The sequence below is a fragment of the Rhipicephalus sanguineus genome, chromosome 8 (genome assembly GCF_013339695.2).
Source record: "Rhipicephalus sanguineus isolate Rsan-2018 chromosome 8, BIME_Rsan_1.4, whole genome shotgun sequence".
Taxonomy (NCBI): Eukaryota; Metazoa; Arthropoda; class Arachnida; order Ixodida; family Ixodidae; genus Rhipicephalus; species Rhipicephalus sanguineus.
In genome coordinates this window covers 19,162,903-19,183,122 of record NC_051183.1, presented here as the reverse complement: position 1 = coordinate 19,183,122, position 20,220 = coordinate 19,162,903, and the positions used below count along the sequence as shown (strand labels likewise).

At 48.4% G+C, this 20,220-nt stretch overlaps 2 protein-coding genes across 2 annotated transcripts in view; one reads left to right on the top strand and one right to left on the bottom strand.

Moving 5' to 3' along the window:
- The window catches only part of LOC119403058 (glutamate-gated chloride channel alpha-like), a 30,636-nt gene extending 19,976 nt beyond the window's left edge, over positions 1-10,660 (bottom strand). The window contains exons 1-3 of the mRNA XM_037670008.1: positions 10,521-10,660; positions 1,125-1,207; positions 887-1,030 (exon numbers count right to left, since the gene is read on the bottom strand). Of these exons, the coding sequence (XP_037525936.1) occupies positions 887-1,030; positions 1,125-1,207; positions 10,521-10,660 (367 nt within the window). The remainder of the gene's footprint in view (positions 1-886; positions 1,031-1,124; positions 1,208-10,520) is intronic.
- A 5,294-nt stretch (positions 10,661-15,954) lies between these two features.
- LOC119403057 (solute carrier family 22 member 7) lies at positions 15,955-17,814 on the top strand. Its single transcript, XM_037670007.1, has one exon. The coding sequence runs from the start codon at positions 15,955-15,957 to the stop codon at positions 17,812-17,814; it is 1,860 nt and encodes a 619-aa protein (XP_037525935.1).
- The last annotated feature ends 2,406 nt before the right edge of the window (positions 17,815-20,220 follow it).

The window sequence follows — 20,220 nt, the reverse complement described above, 5'->3', positions numbered from 1 at the left end:
ACCCGCTTTCTCCGATTACGCGCTCTGCGTGCGAATGGAACGGCCGTAGCAACGGCGCGCCGCCGGCTAATCTCGGAGGCCATGGTTCAATTTTATCAATGCCTTAATACACCGCGAGGTGGCGATCTGAGCCCAAGCGTCGTAAGAGCGTCGGCCTCGTTCATAGCATCACGCTAATCCAAACCAAAAATAGCTCTGCGACGCGCGCCTGCCTCACCTGGCTGTAACACCGCGTTCCCCGCTCACGCGCTCGCCCCGAGAAAAATCGCGACCGGGTTACCGGGGCGGCACGACGCGCTTTGCGTTGCCCTCTAGTCCAGCCGTGGTGTTCAATCACATTTTAACATGCCGCGCAGGATGGCGACCAAGTTCTGCGTCGCTCTTCTGGCTATCACACCGCGTTCTCTGATTACGATTTCACCGTTAACTACTACAGCTACAACAAGGGTTTGTTTAATCATTTAATATGGACGTTAGTCGTCGGGATGGAGATGTGCCACCAATCATCAAAGTGGGTGCATCCACGTTAAACTGTGGTATATAGCTGCCAGACATCAATATACATTGTACAAACTCTCTTATATCAATGTACAGTAAACATGGAGTAACTTCTGTAAGGGCACGCTTTACTTTCGTGTTATTCGGATTCCTATGACGGAGGGATCAACCATTCTTTTTTGGATTTATAGCGCTCAAAATATCACTAAAAGATTTTTTTATCTTCCAATCCATCGCGCAAAGACGCTTGAGGCGTTTTCACAACGCTGACGCGGTGTGGTCGAGTCGCCGTTACCCTATTCGCATTAATGACGACAACTTCCGCCACGTCGATTTCAGCTGTAACGTTTCAACATGCAGGCGATCATTCTTGACACACACAGCTCACCCATGGGGCTCCAGTGCTGTCGAAATGTCGTCTTGTTTACCTCGATGTCAAATTCAGAGTGTTTGAAGGAAGGCAACACATGAATCGCGTCTTCTTTTTCCCAGACCAGGTAACGAGATGTCTCCGTGTTTCTTTCTACGGTGTCTGAAAGAGAAACCTTGACAATAATGACGGCTTCTTTGGCTCTAAAAATTAAGTGTATTATAATTGGTTTGTTGCGAGTTCACAGCGAACGTACCGTGCTGAATGTTGATGTCACAGATTTGCCGGTCAGCGGGGAAATTGTTGAACACCATAGGACAGGCGATCAGGAGGGCGTATCTGCGTACATCAGAGTTAGAAGAATGCGTTTGAAGAACAGAATGGTCGTACTCGAATCGCTTCCGTAATAAAATTAAGTGCACAAAAACACGACATTCAAGACAAGAGCTTCGCAGCAAACAATGCTACGACAGACTTGGTTTTGTTAATGTACAGTAGTGTATGGTCGCTAAAAACACACACGACGCAGGAAAGAAATATTAACACGACTTACTTTGCTGGAAAATGTTGCATGACGTTATATGCTTTGTGTTTTCTGTTTTATCGTTTTACAGTGGAACTGTTATGCCTTTCGTTATGCCGTTACACGTTCTCATAAACTATCACCATCATGATTGACATCTACCTTTCTAGCGCGTGTAACACAATTACGCGCTGTCTTCTTCGTCTTCTGCTTCGCTCACCGAACACGTGCGCAGATTTGTATGGCGTGGGATGCAATAGCTCGGTAGGGCGAAAGAGGGAGTCTAGAGAGAGCGAAAGAAAGGGAGAGAGAGAGAAAAAGAGAGATATAGAACGAAATAGAAAGAGAAAAATTATTGGCGAAAAAAAGTTCTTGACGAAGTGGGATTCGAACCCGCGTACCCACGATCCGAAGGCAATTATTATTATTATTATTTTTTTTTAAGCACCACGACCAATTCACCCGTGAAGTTTCTGAAGCCTATCATATAAACAAGTCATGTGAAGCCTGCGTAAGCCAGACCTCGGTGACGTTGCACAAGAAAGAGTTTACTTTTACTGATGAGCGTATCACCTAAGCACTTCGTCCCTCACTTGTCCTGCTCGGTTTACCCCTTTTAAGCTCTTGTTGCTATGAAGAAAATTTCAGTTCTGAGTGCAGCGCTGTGTGTCTTTCATCTCAACTTAATCGTCGTTTTTTCTGTGCGCTGATTTCCTTCAAATATGAAGGCGAGCACCATATTCAGGCAAGCTAGCAGAGCGAAACATAGAATTGTATAGCATAGCAAAGGGGTGGGAAAGGGAAGTGAGGGTGAGGAGTAAAACATATTAAATAAAGAAAGGAGGATTGGAAGAAACAGCTTGCGAGGCAACAAGCCACTGACAACTGATGCCGCCAACGTACTAGATAAGTCTTGGGGAGTAAGGCTCTCACGGCAGCCGAAATTTTTCAAGACGGAGTACTCAAAAGAGTGCCTTTCTCGGCATAACCGACCCTCACGCTCTGCACAGCTTAGGCTGTCTCTCAGAAACGATGCACGCGCTCAGCAACTATAGGAATTGCCGCTTGTGCATCACATAGTGAAGGCCTATTTTCCATATGATTCATAATTTCTGTCATATTTTACGACTACAAAAAATGGTCACATGACGCTCCTTCTTCAAGAAAAGCTTGTACTGCCTCTCAAGTGTTGGCGTTGTAAGTGCGACCTCAAGAAAAATGGAGGACGCTTGAGCTTCGCCTTAAGAGTAGAACGTGATAGCGCAATTGGGCCCCGTTCGCATCGCCTTCTCCATTGGTAGCCTGTTTTCGCTTGTCGGTGGACCCCTCAACAATTCCGCAAGGAAAGAGATGTCTGTACGCGTAACATTGGCCTTTTCAGATTATCCTACAACGCCTACTGCGAGTGAGCCTGCGAAGTGCCCACTACGCCACTATTCTTCCATTTTGCGTATCCGCGAACTACCTACTACGAGTACCTAAGGTAACACGCATGCCTACGCAGCTGCTCACTTTCTTGATATTTTGCTGATGGAGATGAATAAAAAACTTGGAGGACACTTCAGCTTCGCTTCAAACGTAGAACGCGATAGCGTAATTGAGCCCGTTCAACCGTGCCTTCAAATAAAGGAACGTTTGTGTGCGTAACATTGGCCCTTTCAGCTATCCTAAAATGTCCACAGGATGTACAGTTGCTAAGTGGCTACTACGCCAAAGTTCTTCCTTTTGGAAAGTGACGAAGTACCCACTACAGGTCCGTTTGCTGCCCCGCGCACCTTCGCAGCTGGACACATTATAATGGATGAGCAACATTAAACCACCTACGCACTGCGCAATCCACTTGTTTTTACGCGCGGCTACTCAAGAGCCGTGCGGCGCATGCGCGTGGATCAGTGACGTCACGCAGCTGGCGCATCGGAGCCGACACCTCCCGCGCACTCCGCCGCTGCCGCACGCAACTCACCGCCGCCGGTCTGCGCTTTCCAGAGGAGTGACGTCGTAGCCGAGGTAGACGTATTGGCGCAGGCGCGCGCGCAGCTATTCGCCTTCGCTGTGCAGTCACCGTCTGAAACTGCTCTGGAGCCGCTTGATAGCGCCTCTGACCGACGTTTGCCAGTGTGGTTTAGCCATGGAGAAGGAGAGCGCAAATGCTGCTCAGCGGCGCAGAAGAGCGGAGAAGCTTAACTCATCGGATCCCGAAATTGTTGCCTGGAAAAATAAATATACATGTGTCACATAATATTTATACCATGTGTGTGTCGTTGGAGCAACAGTAAGCATGATAATCAAGCTAATCCTAGACAGTCAGAAAATCTAAGAGAGAGAGATAAACATTTTAATGAAGCTGGAGATGTTTGCGTGGCTGTTCGCCTGACAAGAAAATCTAAGAACAATCAGCTGAACCTTTGCTAAGGCTACGTTATCCTGGCATAGCCGAGCTAAGCCACTGCAACATTTTTCTGCCTCTTTTTAACACTCTTTCTGCCCGCTGGTGACGCCGGCACGCAAAAAAAGTCAGAATTTCACCGCAAGGACGAAGCAATGAAGGCGATAGCAAGAAACTGGAATGTCATACGAAGAACGACATGCACCTCCATACTTGCAGCGCGGCGCTGAAGCAGAAAGAAGGACGCCCGAAAGGAACGCACAGCTATACACAGGAAACGCGTGAACAACTGTCACAGTTGTTACGTCGTCGTGCTTGAGCAGCGCGCTGCAGGTGTCGACAATGTTTGCTTTTTTGTTTGCTCAAAACTATGACATATACCCACTCTGGGGCATTGGCCAAGACTGCGTGTCGACAATGTAGAATGAGACGCCCTAGATATTTCTTTTTCTTTTAAATTGCGGCGCGTGGAGTGACCCATTTGCGTCTCCTGCCACACAGGGGTGTCTGGCTCAAGTTGTGCTCCTCCAAGATCTGCATACCACCAGCGGTATATGGTAAACATAAACAGCTCACCCTTCGTTCGCCGGCGCATACATGGCGTGGGGCTTAGTTGTGGGAGCGACGGGTTGCTGGTTCGAATCCCCGGTTGGTTTGTTCAGAAATTTTTTCTTCTGCTTTATTTTGCGATCGCACTGAAAAAGTGTTCCGCACTCGCCGTCATGGCTACGAGCGGCGCTTACTAACACTCCCAGTTTAAATGCAGAGATATAAGCAATGAGGTGGACGGGAGGATTATCGCCGCCGTAGCTCAATTGGGAGAGTGTCGGATGCGTCATTCCAAAGTTGCAAATTCTGTCCCTGCCGGCGGCAAGTTGTCTTTTCGTCCACTTTAATTTCATCACATCTTATCATGATTAGTACGGATAAGACCCCCTATATATTCTCATTGGCTTGATTTGCTAGGAGTTCTCATTCAGCAGAACAGACTGTTGGGCTAGTTGGTTATCCGTGAACTCTGAAAGAATAAGCGCTAAAACTGACGAGCACACAAAGAGAACAGACAAAGGACTGGCGTCACAAACAACTGTTTATTTTCGTCACACCCACCGAGTTTAAATAAATATGTTGATGACTTTTTAGTACTTTTAACCAGACAGAGTGATTCTTCCTTGCCTAATATAGTGTCGGGCATTTTAGATGTTTTTAATCGTTTAGGACAAGGACTTATTTTTACGCATGAGACCCCCAACTCCAATCAGTTGCAATTTTTAGATCTAAGCCTGCGATTCAGTGCACATCATGTTTGCTGGTCGTACCTTCCCCGTGCCAAGAAAGAATTATTGCCTTTTGAATCGGCTCACTCAAAGCTCATCGAAAGGGGAATGGTTGTACAGTGCTGATATCTGCTCTCGGAAAGTCGTGCCCTCATCGCATGCAGGAAAGCTTTGATTGGCAAGTGTCCCGCCTTTTGGCGGCAGGCTACCCTTCGCAGGTCACTGTAGCAGTCGCCGAGTCGCTCTTGCAAAGGGTCAAATACGGAGCAGAAAGGGTAGGGGATCGGGGGTTGAATGGGAGACCACTGGTCATGCCATACGTGCACACCCTGTCGCACGGTCTCAAGAAGGTGGCAAACCGGCATGAAGTGCCTCTGGTGTTTTCTGCCCCTAATAAACTGCAGAAACTTTGCCCTCGAAATTGCGCTCAAAGCAAACGAGGTTGCAGCACCAGGCATTCAAACCCTTTCGTGGAATGCTCTGTTGGAGTTGTTTACTCTATTCCCATGTCCTGTGGGAAAACGTACATCGGCCAATCCGAAAGATGCGTCAATGACCGACTTAGGGAGCATGCACTAAGTGCAAAAAAGAAAGAGGACAAGTATGCGCATCTGGTCGCGCACATTTCTGCATGTGGGTGCGAGCCGACTTTCCGAGACACTAGAATATTGGGCAAAAGCAAGCGCACGTTATCTCGGCTCGCTTTAGAAGCGTTTTTTATCAAAAAGAATGATGATGCTTGTATAAGTGAGGCTTCGATATCCTTGCATGCTTCCGAATTTGAATTTCTGCAAGGCTCCCTTTGACATGCGCAGTTGTAACTCGCTTCTTGTTTTATGGCAGGTGTTATCGCATTTTGTTTTTTTTGTATTACACTTGATTTCCTGTGCTCCAGGGCTGGGCAAAGGTACTTTGAAATTGTATCGCGATACGATACAAGATACTCATGCAAAAAGTATTTGAGATACAGATACAAGATACTACCGCAATAATTGTATCCGATACGATACCTGCCAATTGTATCTTAAGATACATCGATACATTCGCACATTTGTAAATATAGATCCATATAATGTAGCAGCAAACGCCAACGCACAAAAATGTCTGCTTGAAATTTATTAACTGTGACAAATCTTGTTTCATTTGAAAGAAATGCCTCTTAGTATCTGAAAAGTTTTCTCCTTCTTGCTCAACGTACATTAGCTCAATTCCGAAATAACTTACCGAGGTTTGTTTAAGCTACTTAACAGGACAGCTTATAAACTTCGCTGACAGCGGTTCTTGATTTTTTTTGTAATCGATGGGAGCCGCTGCTCAGCTTGCCGACCAGCTAGCGGGTTGCCATCTAATCACACGCACTTAATTAAAAAGCCTTGTCACGATGCTGCAAATACCGGCGTGGACATTTACCTTGTCCGTAAGACACCGCTACGTGATACTGGATCGCCGGTAAGGTGTACAGCAGCAACAAAGCTGGTAGCGACATTTTTTATGACGCATAGTGTATACGTAGAGGACATAAAACAGAAATGGCTGTTCATATTCTACGTATCTTCTAGTGTAAAGCGTTCGTTATCAATATACTCACTAACTTGCCATTTTTAAACAATTTCTCTTCAACAGAAGAACATGTGCAACCAGGAAACGTGTCAGGCGTAGTGTATTGTCATGTGGTAGAGCGTCGAATATGAAGGCAGCAGTCAAATTGTAGAAATGAAACTCTTTACAGAGCTAACTTGCGCCAAGAAAACTAAGTAACTGAAAGTACAAGCAAAACACGCTGCACGGTGATAGCGGCGATCACATTCGTCGGTCGTCGGTAATCTGATCATCGGCGGAACGCGACGTCTTTCATACATCAGGGATCAAACCTTCCAGCGTTATCACTGGAGCTCGCGCAAGCTCCCGATTAAACTAGACTACTCGCGCCCTGAGCGTAATTTTAACAGAACAATTGGAAAAAATTACGAAGCTTCCGAAACATTGCGGTGCGGCTCGCGCTGAGTGGTGCTAACAGTTTCTTTTGCGGTTTAAACCCAATCACACTAAAATAAATAAATAAATAAATAAATAAATAAATAAATAAATAAATAAATAAATAAATAAATAAATAAATAAATAAATAAATAAGAGTTCATGGCAGTATAGTTGCACAAAGCGCCACAGGACACCGCCGCTATTCGCGCTATTGCCACATGCAGCTCCGATGATCTGGCGACTAGTAATAGTAAAAAAAATCAGGGAGGTCTGAAAAAGAGGGGAAAAAGAAATTATTAGTAAAATAGACTGGGGGTTCTGTATTAAACATTCATAGTGAATAGGTATAGAAACCCGATGCAGGCGGGACCACTATTAGCTATGCCAGTTAAGTATGAAGTATCGTCAGCTTACCTGTTAAGGTAAGACAATAGAAAATTAATTGCCTATGTGAAATTGCCTGAACATATTAGTTGGGACGCTCATGAGAAAAACGGTGCATTTGGTATTAATGTTTCTCGAATCCCCCATCTAACAGCTATGAGATAGCTCCTAATAATTTCCATTATTATAATGCAAACTCAATTTCACTATTTTATTAAGCGGTAAAGTAGAATGGCTTGTACTGTATACTAATACCCCGCCGCGGTGGCCTAGTAGTTGTGGTGTTCGGCTACTGACCCGAAGATCACAGGAACGAATTCTGGCCGCGGCGGACTAATTTTCAATGGAGGCAAAAATCCTTGAGGCCAGTGTATTTAGGTTTAGGTGCACGTTGAAAAACCTCAGGTGGTGGAAATTTCGGACGCCCTCCACCATGGCGTCTCTCATAATCATAACGTGGTTTGGGGACGTTAAACCTCAAATATTATTATTACTGTATACTCAAGGCACGCCCACATAACTATTTGTTTGTTTTCAAAATCTCCTTGGCAGAACAGCAAATTCAAGTGAAGTATAAATGTGTAAACAGTAGCAAATATAACGCCGACATTTAAAAGTAGCAGCAAAGCAGAGAGCTTCTTTTGGCAGCCCTTTACAAAAGGAATATTGCAGCGACAACACCGGAAAAAACAATAGAGACCTAGGTAATGTATCGTATCCAAAAAAAGCGCAGATAAGAAAGCGTTTGTGCTAACAATCAAATTATGATTTCAAGAACTCTTTGAAAAAAAGATAGCAGGAAGAAAAAGATACGGTACACCGAGATATCTTTTGCTAGGTAAAGGCTTGTTCTAATAGATCGAGCATGGTTACCGGCGGAGCTATAGTTCTTAGAACATTATCTGCATATAAGCCAATGTCATCGTATGTAAGGCAAACTTACACCCACGAAGTCCTCCAAGTCGCTGGTGTGTGAAAGCCATGAGACGCGAAGCAACTCCGTTGTTGCATTCTTCAGATTTCGTAACGAAGCACCACGCAAGAGAATAAGGATTTCCGTGGCAGGCGCTGCGCTCATTAGAGTGCGCGGCGAAGGACCGTGGCTAAGAGAAAGTGTATGGAACTGACATAAATAAAGAATTCGAGAAAACAAGAGCTATACGTGGGCTGGGTGTAGACGCTCGCACGCATGTTTGTGTCGAGACTGCGCGAGCACTGCCACTTGACTCTGTTCCACCAAAGGGACGCGCAGACCTCATCACCTGCCCTCACTAGAGGACTCTGACAGAAAGATAAATTTATGTCACTGCGCTCAGTTTTATTCAGGCGCTTTATAGGCACCAGTACCAGCTTGAGAAGCGGAGTTGAGCCAGCGGTTATTGTTTCGTACGGTGGTGTTTCTATAGGAGTATCTTGTATCTTAAGATGCACGATACATTATTGAATCTATCGGAAATACAGATACACATACTCGTCTTGCGAGACGTATCGCGATACAGATACAAGATACCCAAAGAGTATCTAAGATAGTATCTAAGATACACGTATTTTCGATAGTATCTAAGATATACGTATCTTCGATACTGCCCAGCACTGTTGTGCTCTATGTTCCAATGTGAAGTTGCGCACGCGCAACACCATGATTATATGTATTTAAACTCGGTGGGTGTAACGAAAATAAACAGTTATTAGTAGCTCCAGTCCTTTGTCTGTTCTCTTTGCGTGCTCGTAAATTTTAGCGCTTATTCTTTCATAGTTCTCGTTGCCATGGCACGACATTTTACGCGTGAAACTGAGTGTGTCACTGGTGCCGTCTGCAAAGTTCAGTTCGGAACCCAAGCATTCCGCGTGGCAATCAGTATTCCACCACAGAGCCACGCCGGGTATCTAAGCTGGTTTGGAAAAACAGCCTATGCAGGCGTATTGGCGGTGCAACGTCAATTGTGTTTGTGCTGCTGGCTATCTAATTATACAAGAAAGCAATAAACACTACATATGTACTCCTACGATACAGGCGTCATATCAAATTAACATCTGTGGTTCGAGTGTTGGCTCAGCTTTTACTGCAGTCTAATAAACAATACACTTGTATTCCTATGACTCAGCAAGATATATTGAAGCACTGCTCTACCCCGGTGGAATATATTAACGAAAGTTATGCATGATATTCACATGATTGCACCATAAAGGGCATTTAGTTTCGATAACCCTGACCTATGTACTCTAACCTCAGGGCTTACGTTACGTGGCACCATAAGTAACCCCTTAAACATCAGTGTTGTCGATGTACCTGGTAAGCCCACGATGTGCACAGAGCTATTATACTTACTAAAACACGTTGATCCACCTCGTAACGATTGCCTCAAAGCCATAATATACAGCATAGAAGAAGTACTCGCTGACTGCTTCGCATGAAACCGATTCCCCCAACGCGTGGTATCTGCCGAACTTTTGTCTACCGCGAGTGAGTCTCCCCGCTGGCTGGTCGCGAACGGACGCCTCGACGAGGCCGAGGCAGCCATGATGGTGGCGGCCAAGATCAACAACTTCCCGCTGGTGTTCATGGGTTGTTGCGTGGAAAACCTCAAGGAGCAGATCAAAAGCAGAGCCTTTTGCGACAGGGTGGACAAATAAGATTTGATCGACGCTCGCTCCCTCCGGCGTCGAGCGTTGGCCATGTTCGCAGCCTGCTTCTCCATATGCTTCGTTTTCTACGTGGACGCATTTCCGACGGCACAGTATAACGATCACGCTATCCCGAACCTCGCGGTTGTCGTCACCCTGGCGATGGACGTACTGATGTACTTCCTGATCAACGGCGTCACTCTCGTTACGGTACTTAGTGTTTGATTCGTATTGGTGGGTAGCGTGCGATGTGTGCTGAGTATCGCCGTAGGCTTTCGGCCCGGCACCGTGGCGAAGAGGTCTCTCATACTTTCCATGGGAGTGTCGAACGCGGTTTGCTCGACTGTTTCACCTATGTCCTGCAGTTGTTCCTATTCGCGGTGCGGGCCAGTGTCGGCTGCTGGGAGTACGGCTGCGGACACATCGTGTCGATGTGCGTGGCGACGACGCTCGTCAGGAGGCCGGGGGGGAGACGAGTACGTTGTCTTCGGAATGACTGGATTGGTGCTGTTCACCTGCCTGTGCATCATACGGACCCGGCTGCTTACGACGGTTGTTGAGGAAGGCAGGATTGTGGCCAGGCGCGCTTCAGACTCGAGCCGGTAGTCGATGGACCACATGGAACGAATGATTGACCAGTGTATACTGCACAATAGGTCTAGGGCTCCCAGCGCGGGCAGATTCAAGTAATCAAGGAAAAAGAGTCGAAAGAGTGTTAGCAGCAGCTGTCGAAGCAGTTCTAAGGTATTCTGCTGGTCAAATACCGAATGGCTGCCGCAGTGCCACCAGAAGCCCAGTGTATTGCATTGAATATGTGTGGACTGGTGTTCACGAATTGCATTCCCACCTGGGACAGGTGCGATTTCTTAGGAACATATAAATGAAACCTTTCATTTGCGCAGAAATTGCTGCAATGCGTGTCCATGGCAGCTGCGCTGACGCTCGCATAGTCATGGCTACGTGTACTCGTGCAGCACAATATCTTATGGTCAATGTTAATATTTGAATATATAACAACACGTGGTTCGTAGGGAGACTGATGCCAGCGCGTAGTCGCGAAAGAGCACTTTGAAGCCATGATGAAATGACAGAATCACTTAGGGCGCATGAGCCACACGTGAATGAAAACCAGCAGTTATCGTATTGTATGTAGTAAGTTGAGCGTCTGTCCTGTCATTTTCTTTCCGTTCCTGGTGCTATTCCACTCACAGCATTGCAATAAGTAGCACCAATTTCTTTATTTTCTTGACTGGTCCAGAAAATAAAGGCATGGAATTGAATTGAAACGTCCCAGCACACCACCATATTGTAACAGTTAACAGTATATTCCACGTGCATCGAAGTACTCATGAGGAAAACGTTCTTAAACGAAGCTCTATATCGCCAAGAGAAACCAAAATTCGTCCCTGCTTTCTCCACGAAAACTCCCAGCGCCTAAGTGCCGCTAAAATTGGGCAAGTCCCACTACTCATCAGAGGTCCACTAAGACTGAAAAAGGGAACACAGGGACGACAAACACGGTTAAAAATTATGGACAGACGGAACCAATAATTCACAAAGGCGTTAATGACCCATCGGGATTAAGCGAGTGTTAAGCAACGGGGCCGCACATTTCAACTTTGCTGTGTAGTTCTTGGGCGGTAATTTATTTCCTCGAAAACTAGCTTGAAGGAAAAACACGAATAAGAGTATAAAAACATGGCTGATCCCCCCGTCATAGGAATCGGTAAAAACGAAAGTGAAACGTGTCTTCACCGAAGTAGTGCTTATTGTGTAGTGATAAATGAGAGCTTGTAAATGTCTATTCGTGTTTGGCAGCTACAGCACCGTTTTGACGTGGATGCACCCAAGTTGACGGCATGTCTCCTTTGACTAACGCCCATGGTCATGATTAATCCGTTGTGGTAGCTGACGTTGTGAACATATATTTTGGACACAGCAAATCGTAAATCCCGCGTAAGGATGATATCAACAAGCTCATAATCAACATTGGTACCCGGTATACACTTCTTCAAAGCGTCGTCAATTAAGGAGAGAAACGGCATGGTGTGCGCTTTCTAGCAAAGGGTGACCGACGCCTGCGCTCATGCATACGCTACTGATGTGATCGGGGTTCTGCCCAGAGGACCGGAGCCAGCGAGAGTCCCGGGGAGATGTCGAGGAGAGGAGCCCGGAGCTGTTAACAGTAACGTTTATTTACAGGTAGCGTGTTGCTACATGATGGGGTTAGCATCATGGAAGCTCTCGGAGCTCGTGAGAGCTTGAGAGAACTTGTGAGAGCTTGTCGGGAGCGCATCGGCGCTCGCATTTTATGTGCTGGCCTTCCCAGGGTTCCCTGTAGGAAAAAACAATGGAGGCCAGGACAGTCCAATGAAAATTTCCATCTTCACCTCCGCCCCCAAAAGGGGAAGGTGAAACGCCGCCTCCTTCCCAACCCACGAAAGGAGAAAGAGGCACATCCAGTTCGTCCCATGGCGAGGGAAAAACACTGCCCACCGCGCACACACGGCACAGCACGAAGAAGTTGAGTCTTACGTGGAAGTCAATTTCGTAGTCTGTTGCAATGATGGGTATGCGGCGCCAGGCAGGCCACGTGGTGGAAACAGCGGCAACAAGGCGCCACGGAGAACGTGGGAAATGCATCCGCAGACGGTTCCCAGACGCTGGGTCCTTTGTCCGGAGCACCTTGACGACAAAGCAAGCCGCCTCGACGGCCAACAACTCTTCCTAATCTGTCAGTCGGTCAGGCGTGCCCAAAGGGTTTTACGAGGGGCGCAGACAACCTGAGAATATTAGACGAACGACCTTCGTGTTGTCGCCGCTCTTGGGGCATCTCTGGAACCGCTGACCCGGAAGAAATCAGGGTAGTCTTAGCCGCAACGTCTCATGCGTCAAAGCCGCGCCAAGCCAGGCAGGCCGATCATAACACTACCACACACTACGCTTCAGCAACACGGGAGGTAGAGGTTCGTAGCCTGAGCCGCAAACGCGTGCGTCCTGCTGTGCTCTGTCTCGCAGGCGCTAGTCTCGCTCCACCAAGGCACGACATTCGCCCGTCGAAATGGCGTCCTTTCTGCAACGCGTATTGCAGCAGTTTTGTTAGTCGGTGCTCTCGCAATCGAAGCAGTCGGCGGCGGAGAAATCCCGTTGGTGCATGTGGAAGCTGCACCACTCCGATGAGCCGACGCACGCTAACACGAAGCGAAAGGCAAAGAAAGAACGTAACCAACGTAACTGCGTCAAGGTTGCCTCGGCGAAGCCAGCGCGGCCAGTGTACCTCGCTGGTATCGCGATGCTGTAATCATGACCTCCGATATCAAGTGCAATCTCGGTGTAAGCGCTAGTAAGTGTCGATCGTGAAGCATTACTTCTTTTCACCTCTCACAGACGGCGGCACCGCCCCGCTCCGCACCGCACCACCTACCTACACCGCCAACAGAGAGCACTATGCGAAAGAGAATGTGTGAAAGATATAAGGCGCGTTCGCGCCGTGTCCAGAATCTGCCGAGTTAGCTCAGTTGGTAGGGCGTCGGGCGCTTGTCGTCGCGGCCGCAAGATAGTGGGTTCGATTCCTAGCGGGGTATCTTTTTCTTGGTTGTTTTCTTTCTTGCCCGTTGGCATCCATTTTATCAACGTCATATCCGTGATGGATGTATTTGGTGGACCCCTGCATAAAACACTTTCGTGTTCAAAATATCACGCCATATCTACGAAGTGAATGATTATTGAGGAGCTGGCTCGGAGATAATCGGATAAACCGTAAATGCTCCGCACAATTCCTCTACTGTCGTATAAAGACGTGACACGGTGTTATAGTAGCGATTGTGGTCAGGTTGTTGTTGTCGAACCAAAAGCGGTCGCAGACCTTGCAGCTGTGGCCGAACGTGTCCTCGATATAATAATAATAATATCTGGGTTTTAACGTCCCAGAGCCACGATATGATTATGAGAGACACCGTAGTGGAGGGCTCCGGAAATTTTGACCACCTGGGGTTCTTTAACATGCACCTAAATCTAAGTACACGGGCCTCAAACATTTTCGCTTCCATCGAAAATGCAGCCGCCACGGTCGGGATTCGATCCCGCGACCTTCGGGTCAGCAGTCGAGTGCCATAACCTCTAGACCACCGTCGCGGGGCGAACGTGTCCTCGAGGAAATCGCGCTTGGAGCGCGCGTCGGCGCCACCAACTTCAGGTAGCGACCGCTTTCGGCGCTCGGCCGACACATCCCGCGCCCGTACTTGTTCGAGGTTCTCTTGCCGCCGCTTCCGCGCTGCTTCGGTTTTGCGGGCTTGTATATTGGGGTCCGCACGACTCTGACGTCTCTCTGTGACCTCGCGAGCTCTCACCGCAGGGTCGTGGCGGTGAGGCCACGCAGGTGCTGCCTTGCGAGCACTTCGCCCCGCCGCCTTGTCTTCTTCGATCATGTTATTAGCATCGAAGTGCACTGACTGACGACTGTCGAAAGAGGGAGGAACCGCGCAGTTGTGGCCCTCTAGCGGTCTCCTAGAGTAGACGCCGACGTGGAGCGAGCGCCGCATGCTACAGTTGGCTATGCTATATGTGGTTCTGCCTGCTTTAAATCATCATCAAGGTGCTCGAAGGACAAGAGGAAAACGACTTCTCTTTCGCGCGAGCTGCGCGCGAGCGTGCGCACGGTACAGTTGGCTATGCTATATGTGTTTTTGCCTGCGTTAATATGGTCATCAAGGCACTCGAAGAACAAGAGGAAGAAGGCTTCTCTTTCGCGCGAGCTGCACCTGTGGCGGTCAGCTCTGGAACTAAGGCTACGCGTACGGTGTGGGACTTCGCCCCAGATAAGAACCTGGCGTGCGAGCTCCTAAAAATGGCACTGACCTTGTCCAGAATGCGGTGGGACTGGGATGATCGATTGGTCCTGTTCAGAGACACTTCTCTGATCCTCAAGGCTGGAGCTTGACAACTGGGTCTCCCAGTGCCCGACGTTTGGTCCCGTGATAGGCGGCAACGATTGGTGGCGTCCACGCTTCCATACCCTATGGTAGAGCTTCTTTCTTGTAGAGAAGGTACAGTCGTGTCGGTAGCTTGCACGATAGATGGCGTGCTAGAGGGCACCTCGAACGAATGTTCCAGTCCGAAGTATCCGGAACAACACCGCGTCCTATTGTTTGAGCTTGGGGTGCATGGGTGGGTAGGTCCTTCAGCACAGTTTGTAGGGGGAAGTTGAAAAAAAGATATTCCTGCAAGAACCATCCGCGAATGGTCGCGTTTATGCTGATCATGTGCTGATAGCCATCGCTACATATACACACGAGGTTGTGTCTGTAAGCAGCGACAGGGTGAGAATAAATATATTCTATTTGACGGTCGGCTCTATGTTGAGTTCGAGGTTTGTAGATCGGGATTCAGAACCAACACCGCCCGAACACTGCTTGAGGTAACCACCACCTCCGCCCATGCTCTAGAACCATGACGCAAGCTCAGCACCCTCCCTGTCTGGTCACTCTTGCCGCACGAGGGGGATAAGTAAAGTCTACATTAGTTGCGCAGCGTAAGCAGTTCAACGGCTGCACACGCACATGCATTTGGAGAATTCTTTTGGCCAGTGACAACCGTCACGACAGCCCGCAGTACAATTTCTCTCCATACTACATTTATATTTCTCTTTTTCTCTTTTTATCCAATTGTAGCATTTCAATATTTCTACTACGCAAAATGACAAACTTTAATCCATAGTCTTCACCGAGGTGCTGTCCGGTGGAAGGTGGAAGAGAATAATAACCACATTTAAGGGCTCGCGACCAGGCGAAGGTTGCAAGCGTGCGCTGTCTACAAAGAAGAAGAAGCGTTCACTTCTGCCAGTCAGCATAGATTGGCCCTCGTCTGAAATCTTTTATCGCATCGAACCCGACGAGCAGCACCTGAGACCCAGCCCATGGATCTTTTGCTTCTCTCTCGGCTTGCCGGCGTCGACCTACGGACGAGCGAGTCTTTCGACTGCGAGGAATGCTTTGGCCATGGCCCTTTCCAGAAGCGGATGCAATTCCTCATCCTCCTGGGAACATTCATCCTTCACTGCCAAGCACTTGTGGTGCCCCTCATCACCGGCGACGTCGACCACTGGTGCAAGCCGCCCGATGGCATGAACATCTCTGCCGCCGAATGGAAGCATATCGCCATACCGATAGAGACCGACGGAAGTTTCAGCCGCTGCCGAGTCTACGAACGCTGCAAGCCGCTCGCTAAACATGACACATTGGTAGACCACCAGGACATCGGCGCTGAAGCACCCGCGGAGGAATGGTGGCACAACCAATGCTTCCGCGATCAAGTCCAGGATATCAACACCACACGCGATGCTCCTTGCGAAGCGTGGGACTACGACGTTCGTACGGCTGAGAACAGTGCAGTAAGCACTTGGAACATGGTGTGTGACCGCCGGCTGATGCGGGTCGTCCCCATGGCCTTGCAGAGCTGCGGTAGCGTTGTTGCACTCGTCGTGGTCGGAGCGTTCGCCGACTACATCGGTCGGAGAACGTTGCTGCTGGAGTCGGCCATCGTGATGCTTACCTGTACGATATGCACTTTCGTGGCAGCGGGATACGCCTATTACGCGATGGCTCGTTTCCTAGCGGGGAGCAGCATGGCCGTGAACGTGGTTTTCAGCTACATCATCCCGTTCGAGTCGATGACGCACGCTCACAGGCCGCAGCAGGTCCTCCTCCTGGCCGTAATAGGTGTGACTCTGTCCGAGGTATGGACCGTCGTTATCAATCCAGTCGTCATCGACTGGCGTCTGAAGCAGGTCATCTACCTCGCCCCGGCAGCTCTGATCCTTCCCGCGCTGCGCTTCGCGCAAGAGTCACCCCGATGGCTTGTCGCGAGAGGAAGGCTGGACGCGGCCGAGGCAGTTATGATGCGGGCGGCAACCATCAACAACTTTCCCCTTCCGGCAACGGCGTCCCTCGTGCAGAAGCTCAAGGAACACGTAGAGAACCGCGCTGTTTGTGAAAGCGTCGACAGAGATGACTTGCTCGACGCTGGCTCCCTGAGGCGTCGAGCGCTGGCCCTGTTCGCCGTATCTTTCTCAATATCGTTTGTGTTTAACGTCGTCGCCATGTCCGTGCTACAGTACAAAGAATTTTGGATCCCTGCCTTCACGGTCGTCATAACGCTGCTGGCATACGTATCGATGCACTACCTCATCACCGGCGTCACACTCGTCACTGTGCTTAGCGTTTGCTTCGTGCTCGTCGGCTGCATGCAGTGTGCGCTGAGTATCGCGGCCGCCGCCAGGCTGGCCAAGCTCACCAAGGCCTTGCTCGTGCTTTCTAAAGGTGTCTCGAACGTCTTGTTCATCCACTGTTTGACGTACGTCATGGAGCTTTTCCCATCGGCACTTCGAGCTGGCGTCGGCTGCTGGACGTTCGCTTGCTGTGGCGTCGCAGCCATCTGCGCTGTTTCGATCCTCGCTCTGCAGGCTGCCGGATACGAAGACGTGGTCTTTGCCATGACGGCACTCCTCCCTTTCGCGTGCCTCCTCGTGATCCGTGATCTGCCGAAAACAACGGTGGTTGAGGAAGCCAAAATCATGGCCCGGGGTGCTACAGACTCCAACAGAATATGCGTGGATTACATGAAACGGACACTGGAAGGTAAAACGCTGCGCAAAGGGTCCCGAGCGCTGAGCACCGAAAGCATCCGGTCATCGAACAGGAGGAGACCAAAGATCACTGGCAGCAGCATCTCTGGAAGCTATAAGTCATGTCCTCGGACTCATACCGGACTCGATTGAATTCACCAGAAGCTTAGTGGAAACACTGGATGTGTTTTTTTGTTTTGTATTGCGACATAGAATTTATGATGATGATTCGTATGACCTGCAGCTTTGATTTTGGAATGTTTTGCCGCACTACGCCGATAATAAAGATATCCGTTGCACAATGATTCGTATAAGTTTCACCTTCGCTTTTTGAAAGTTAGTTTCCCCTAGGCCGAAGGGAATTGGTCCTCTGCGTCTTTAACTGGAGGAAGCAGTACACTTTGTAGAGACGACAGGAAGCCGTAACTCGAGGCATCTCTCTGTTGTCACCAGGGTGTCGGAACGAAATGCTTATCGTTTCGGTTTGAGTTTCGTTCCATACCGAAAAGTTTCGTTCCGTTTGTGTTCCGGAACGAAATAAAGATGTTCCGTAACGGTTTGTAACACTTTTTTTGTATGCGGATGTTTGAAGTTTAGGCAATCAGAAAAAACATTACATTTGTTATTTATATCACAAACCTATTGTTTTTTATGATTACCTTAACTTCCAGCTTCTTAAGAGGAGGCCAACTACGTAGTTACTTGCCCTCCTCTTAAGAAAGTGGGACAGGGGTAAAACACGTTCTTCAGAGGAGCGAAAGTAACTGTACCACGAATTCCTATCTAGCACAAACCACTATGCCCTTCAAAGTTTTTTTATCGCGCTCAGTGCTTTTTGTCAAAGGTGTGAGCACGATCTCTGAGGCAGCACGTCATTCATTGTACACTCTTATGTGCGTATAAAAAATGTTGCAGTGGCTTAGCTCGGCTTTGACAGCATAACGTAGCGTTAGCAAAGGTTCAGTAGATTGTTCTTAGCTTACCTGATTGTCTAGGATTAGCTTGATTATCATGCTTACTGCTGCTGCAATGACACACACATGGTATACATATTATGTGGCATATGTATACTTATTTTGCCAGGAAACTACTTCGGGATCCGATGAGTTAAGCTTCTCTGCTCTTCTGCGCCGTTGAGCAGAATTTGCGCTCTCCTTCTCCATGGCTGAGCCACACTGGCAAACGCCAGTCAGAGGCGCTATCAAGTGACTCCCTCGCAGTATCAGACGGCGACTGCACAGCGAAGGCGAATAGCTGCGCGCGCGCCGCCGCCAGTGCGTCTGCCACGGCTACGACGTCACTCCTCTGGAAAGCGCAGACCGGCGGCAGCGAGTCGCGCACGGGAGGTGCCGGCTCCGATGCGCCAGCTGTGTGACATCACTGATCCTCGCGCATGTGCAGCACGGCTCTTGAGGAGCCAGGCGAAACTGGCTCGGCTACGCCAGTGTAGCTAATGCTACAAAATCGCCAGGCCTGCGCGGAACACGCAGCACAGTCACAGCGAAAGCTGGAAGAGCGGACCTTGTAGAGCCCGGTGTAAAGTCTCTTGGGGCAACTAATACAAGTACACATGTAAGATATCCACTACGCCATTAATCAATGTAATTTTTCTGAAGCAGCGGGACTCCCACTATGCTATTTATCATCATTATTTAGAGAATCGTGGTACCCGCTATACATCCGTAAGGCATTATGTGCACTTAGTGCTGTGGCTGATGACGATGAAGAATTATGGCTGAGTATTTGCAGTGGGTGGGAAGCATTACACCACACATTCTTTGTGTAATTAGCATTGTGTGATGACTTGTGGTTATTTTACTCTTCAGTCACGCTATATTATACACGTTAGCATGATTCGTTTCCCGACTTGACGACTGTATAGAGTATTTTTGCGAATGAGTTACGAGCACCAGCGTGGCATTGTGGTGGAAGACTCAACTGCCACGCAGAGGGCGCGGGTAAAAATCCCATCCGTTCCAAGAAATTTGTTTCTCATTTCATTTTTTTTTTCATATTTCATGCCATAGCGGTCACTGACGCCGGCGGCGGCGGAGAACTACGACGCCAGAATCAGCTGATGTGATCTCATAACAGCTTTCGCTGTAACAAACTTCAGCGCCGACAATGCCCTCTCCACTTTGGCCTGCGTGGCAGGCGCACAGAAGTCCACTTGCGTTAATACAAGCATCTCCGGTTGCCACTGTTTTCGTTTTTCGCACAATTTCAACGTATCTTTGCTGTGGAATTCCTGCCTGAGGAATACGTTAATACTGTACCCTGAGATATGCATAATTGCTCACATAGCATGAGCTCAGTTCCGGATTGCCAGGTTTTCTCGTGAATCGAAAAGCGATAAAAAAAATTTCGGTTTCACTCCGGAACGAAATAATAGATAAAGTTTCAGTTACGTTCTCGTTCCGGTCAAAAATATCGTTTTTTTTTCGTTTTTCGTTTTCGGTTTTCGTTCCGTTCCGACACACTAGTTGTTACGAAGTGTCCAGGGCCACTGGAGGCACGAACTGCCCAACAGTATCAGGGGTGTATCCTCAGTTCCTATTG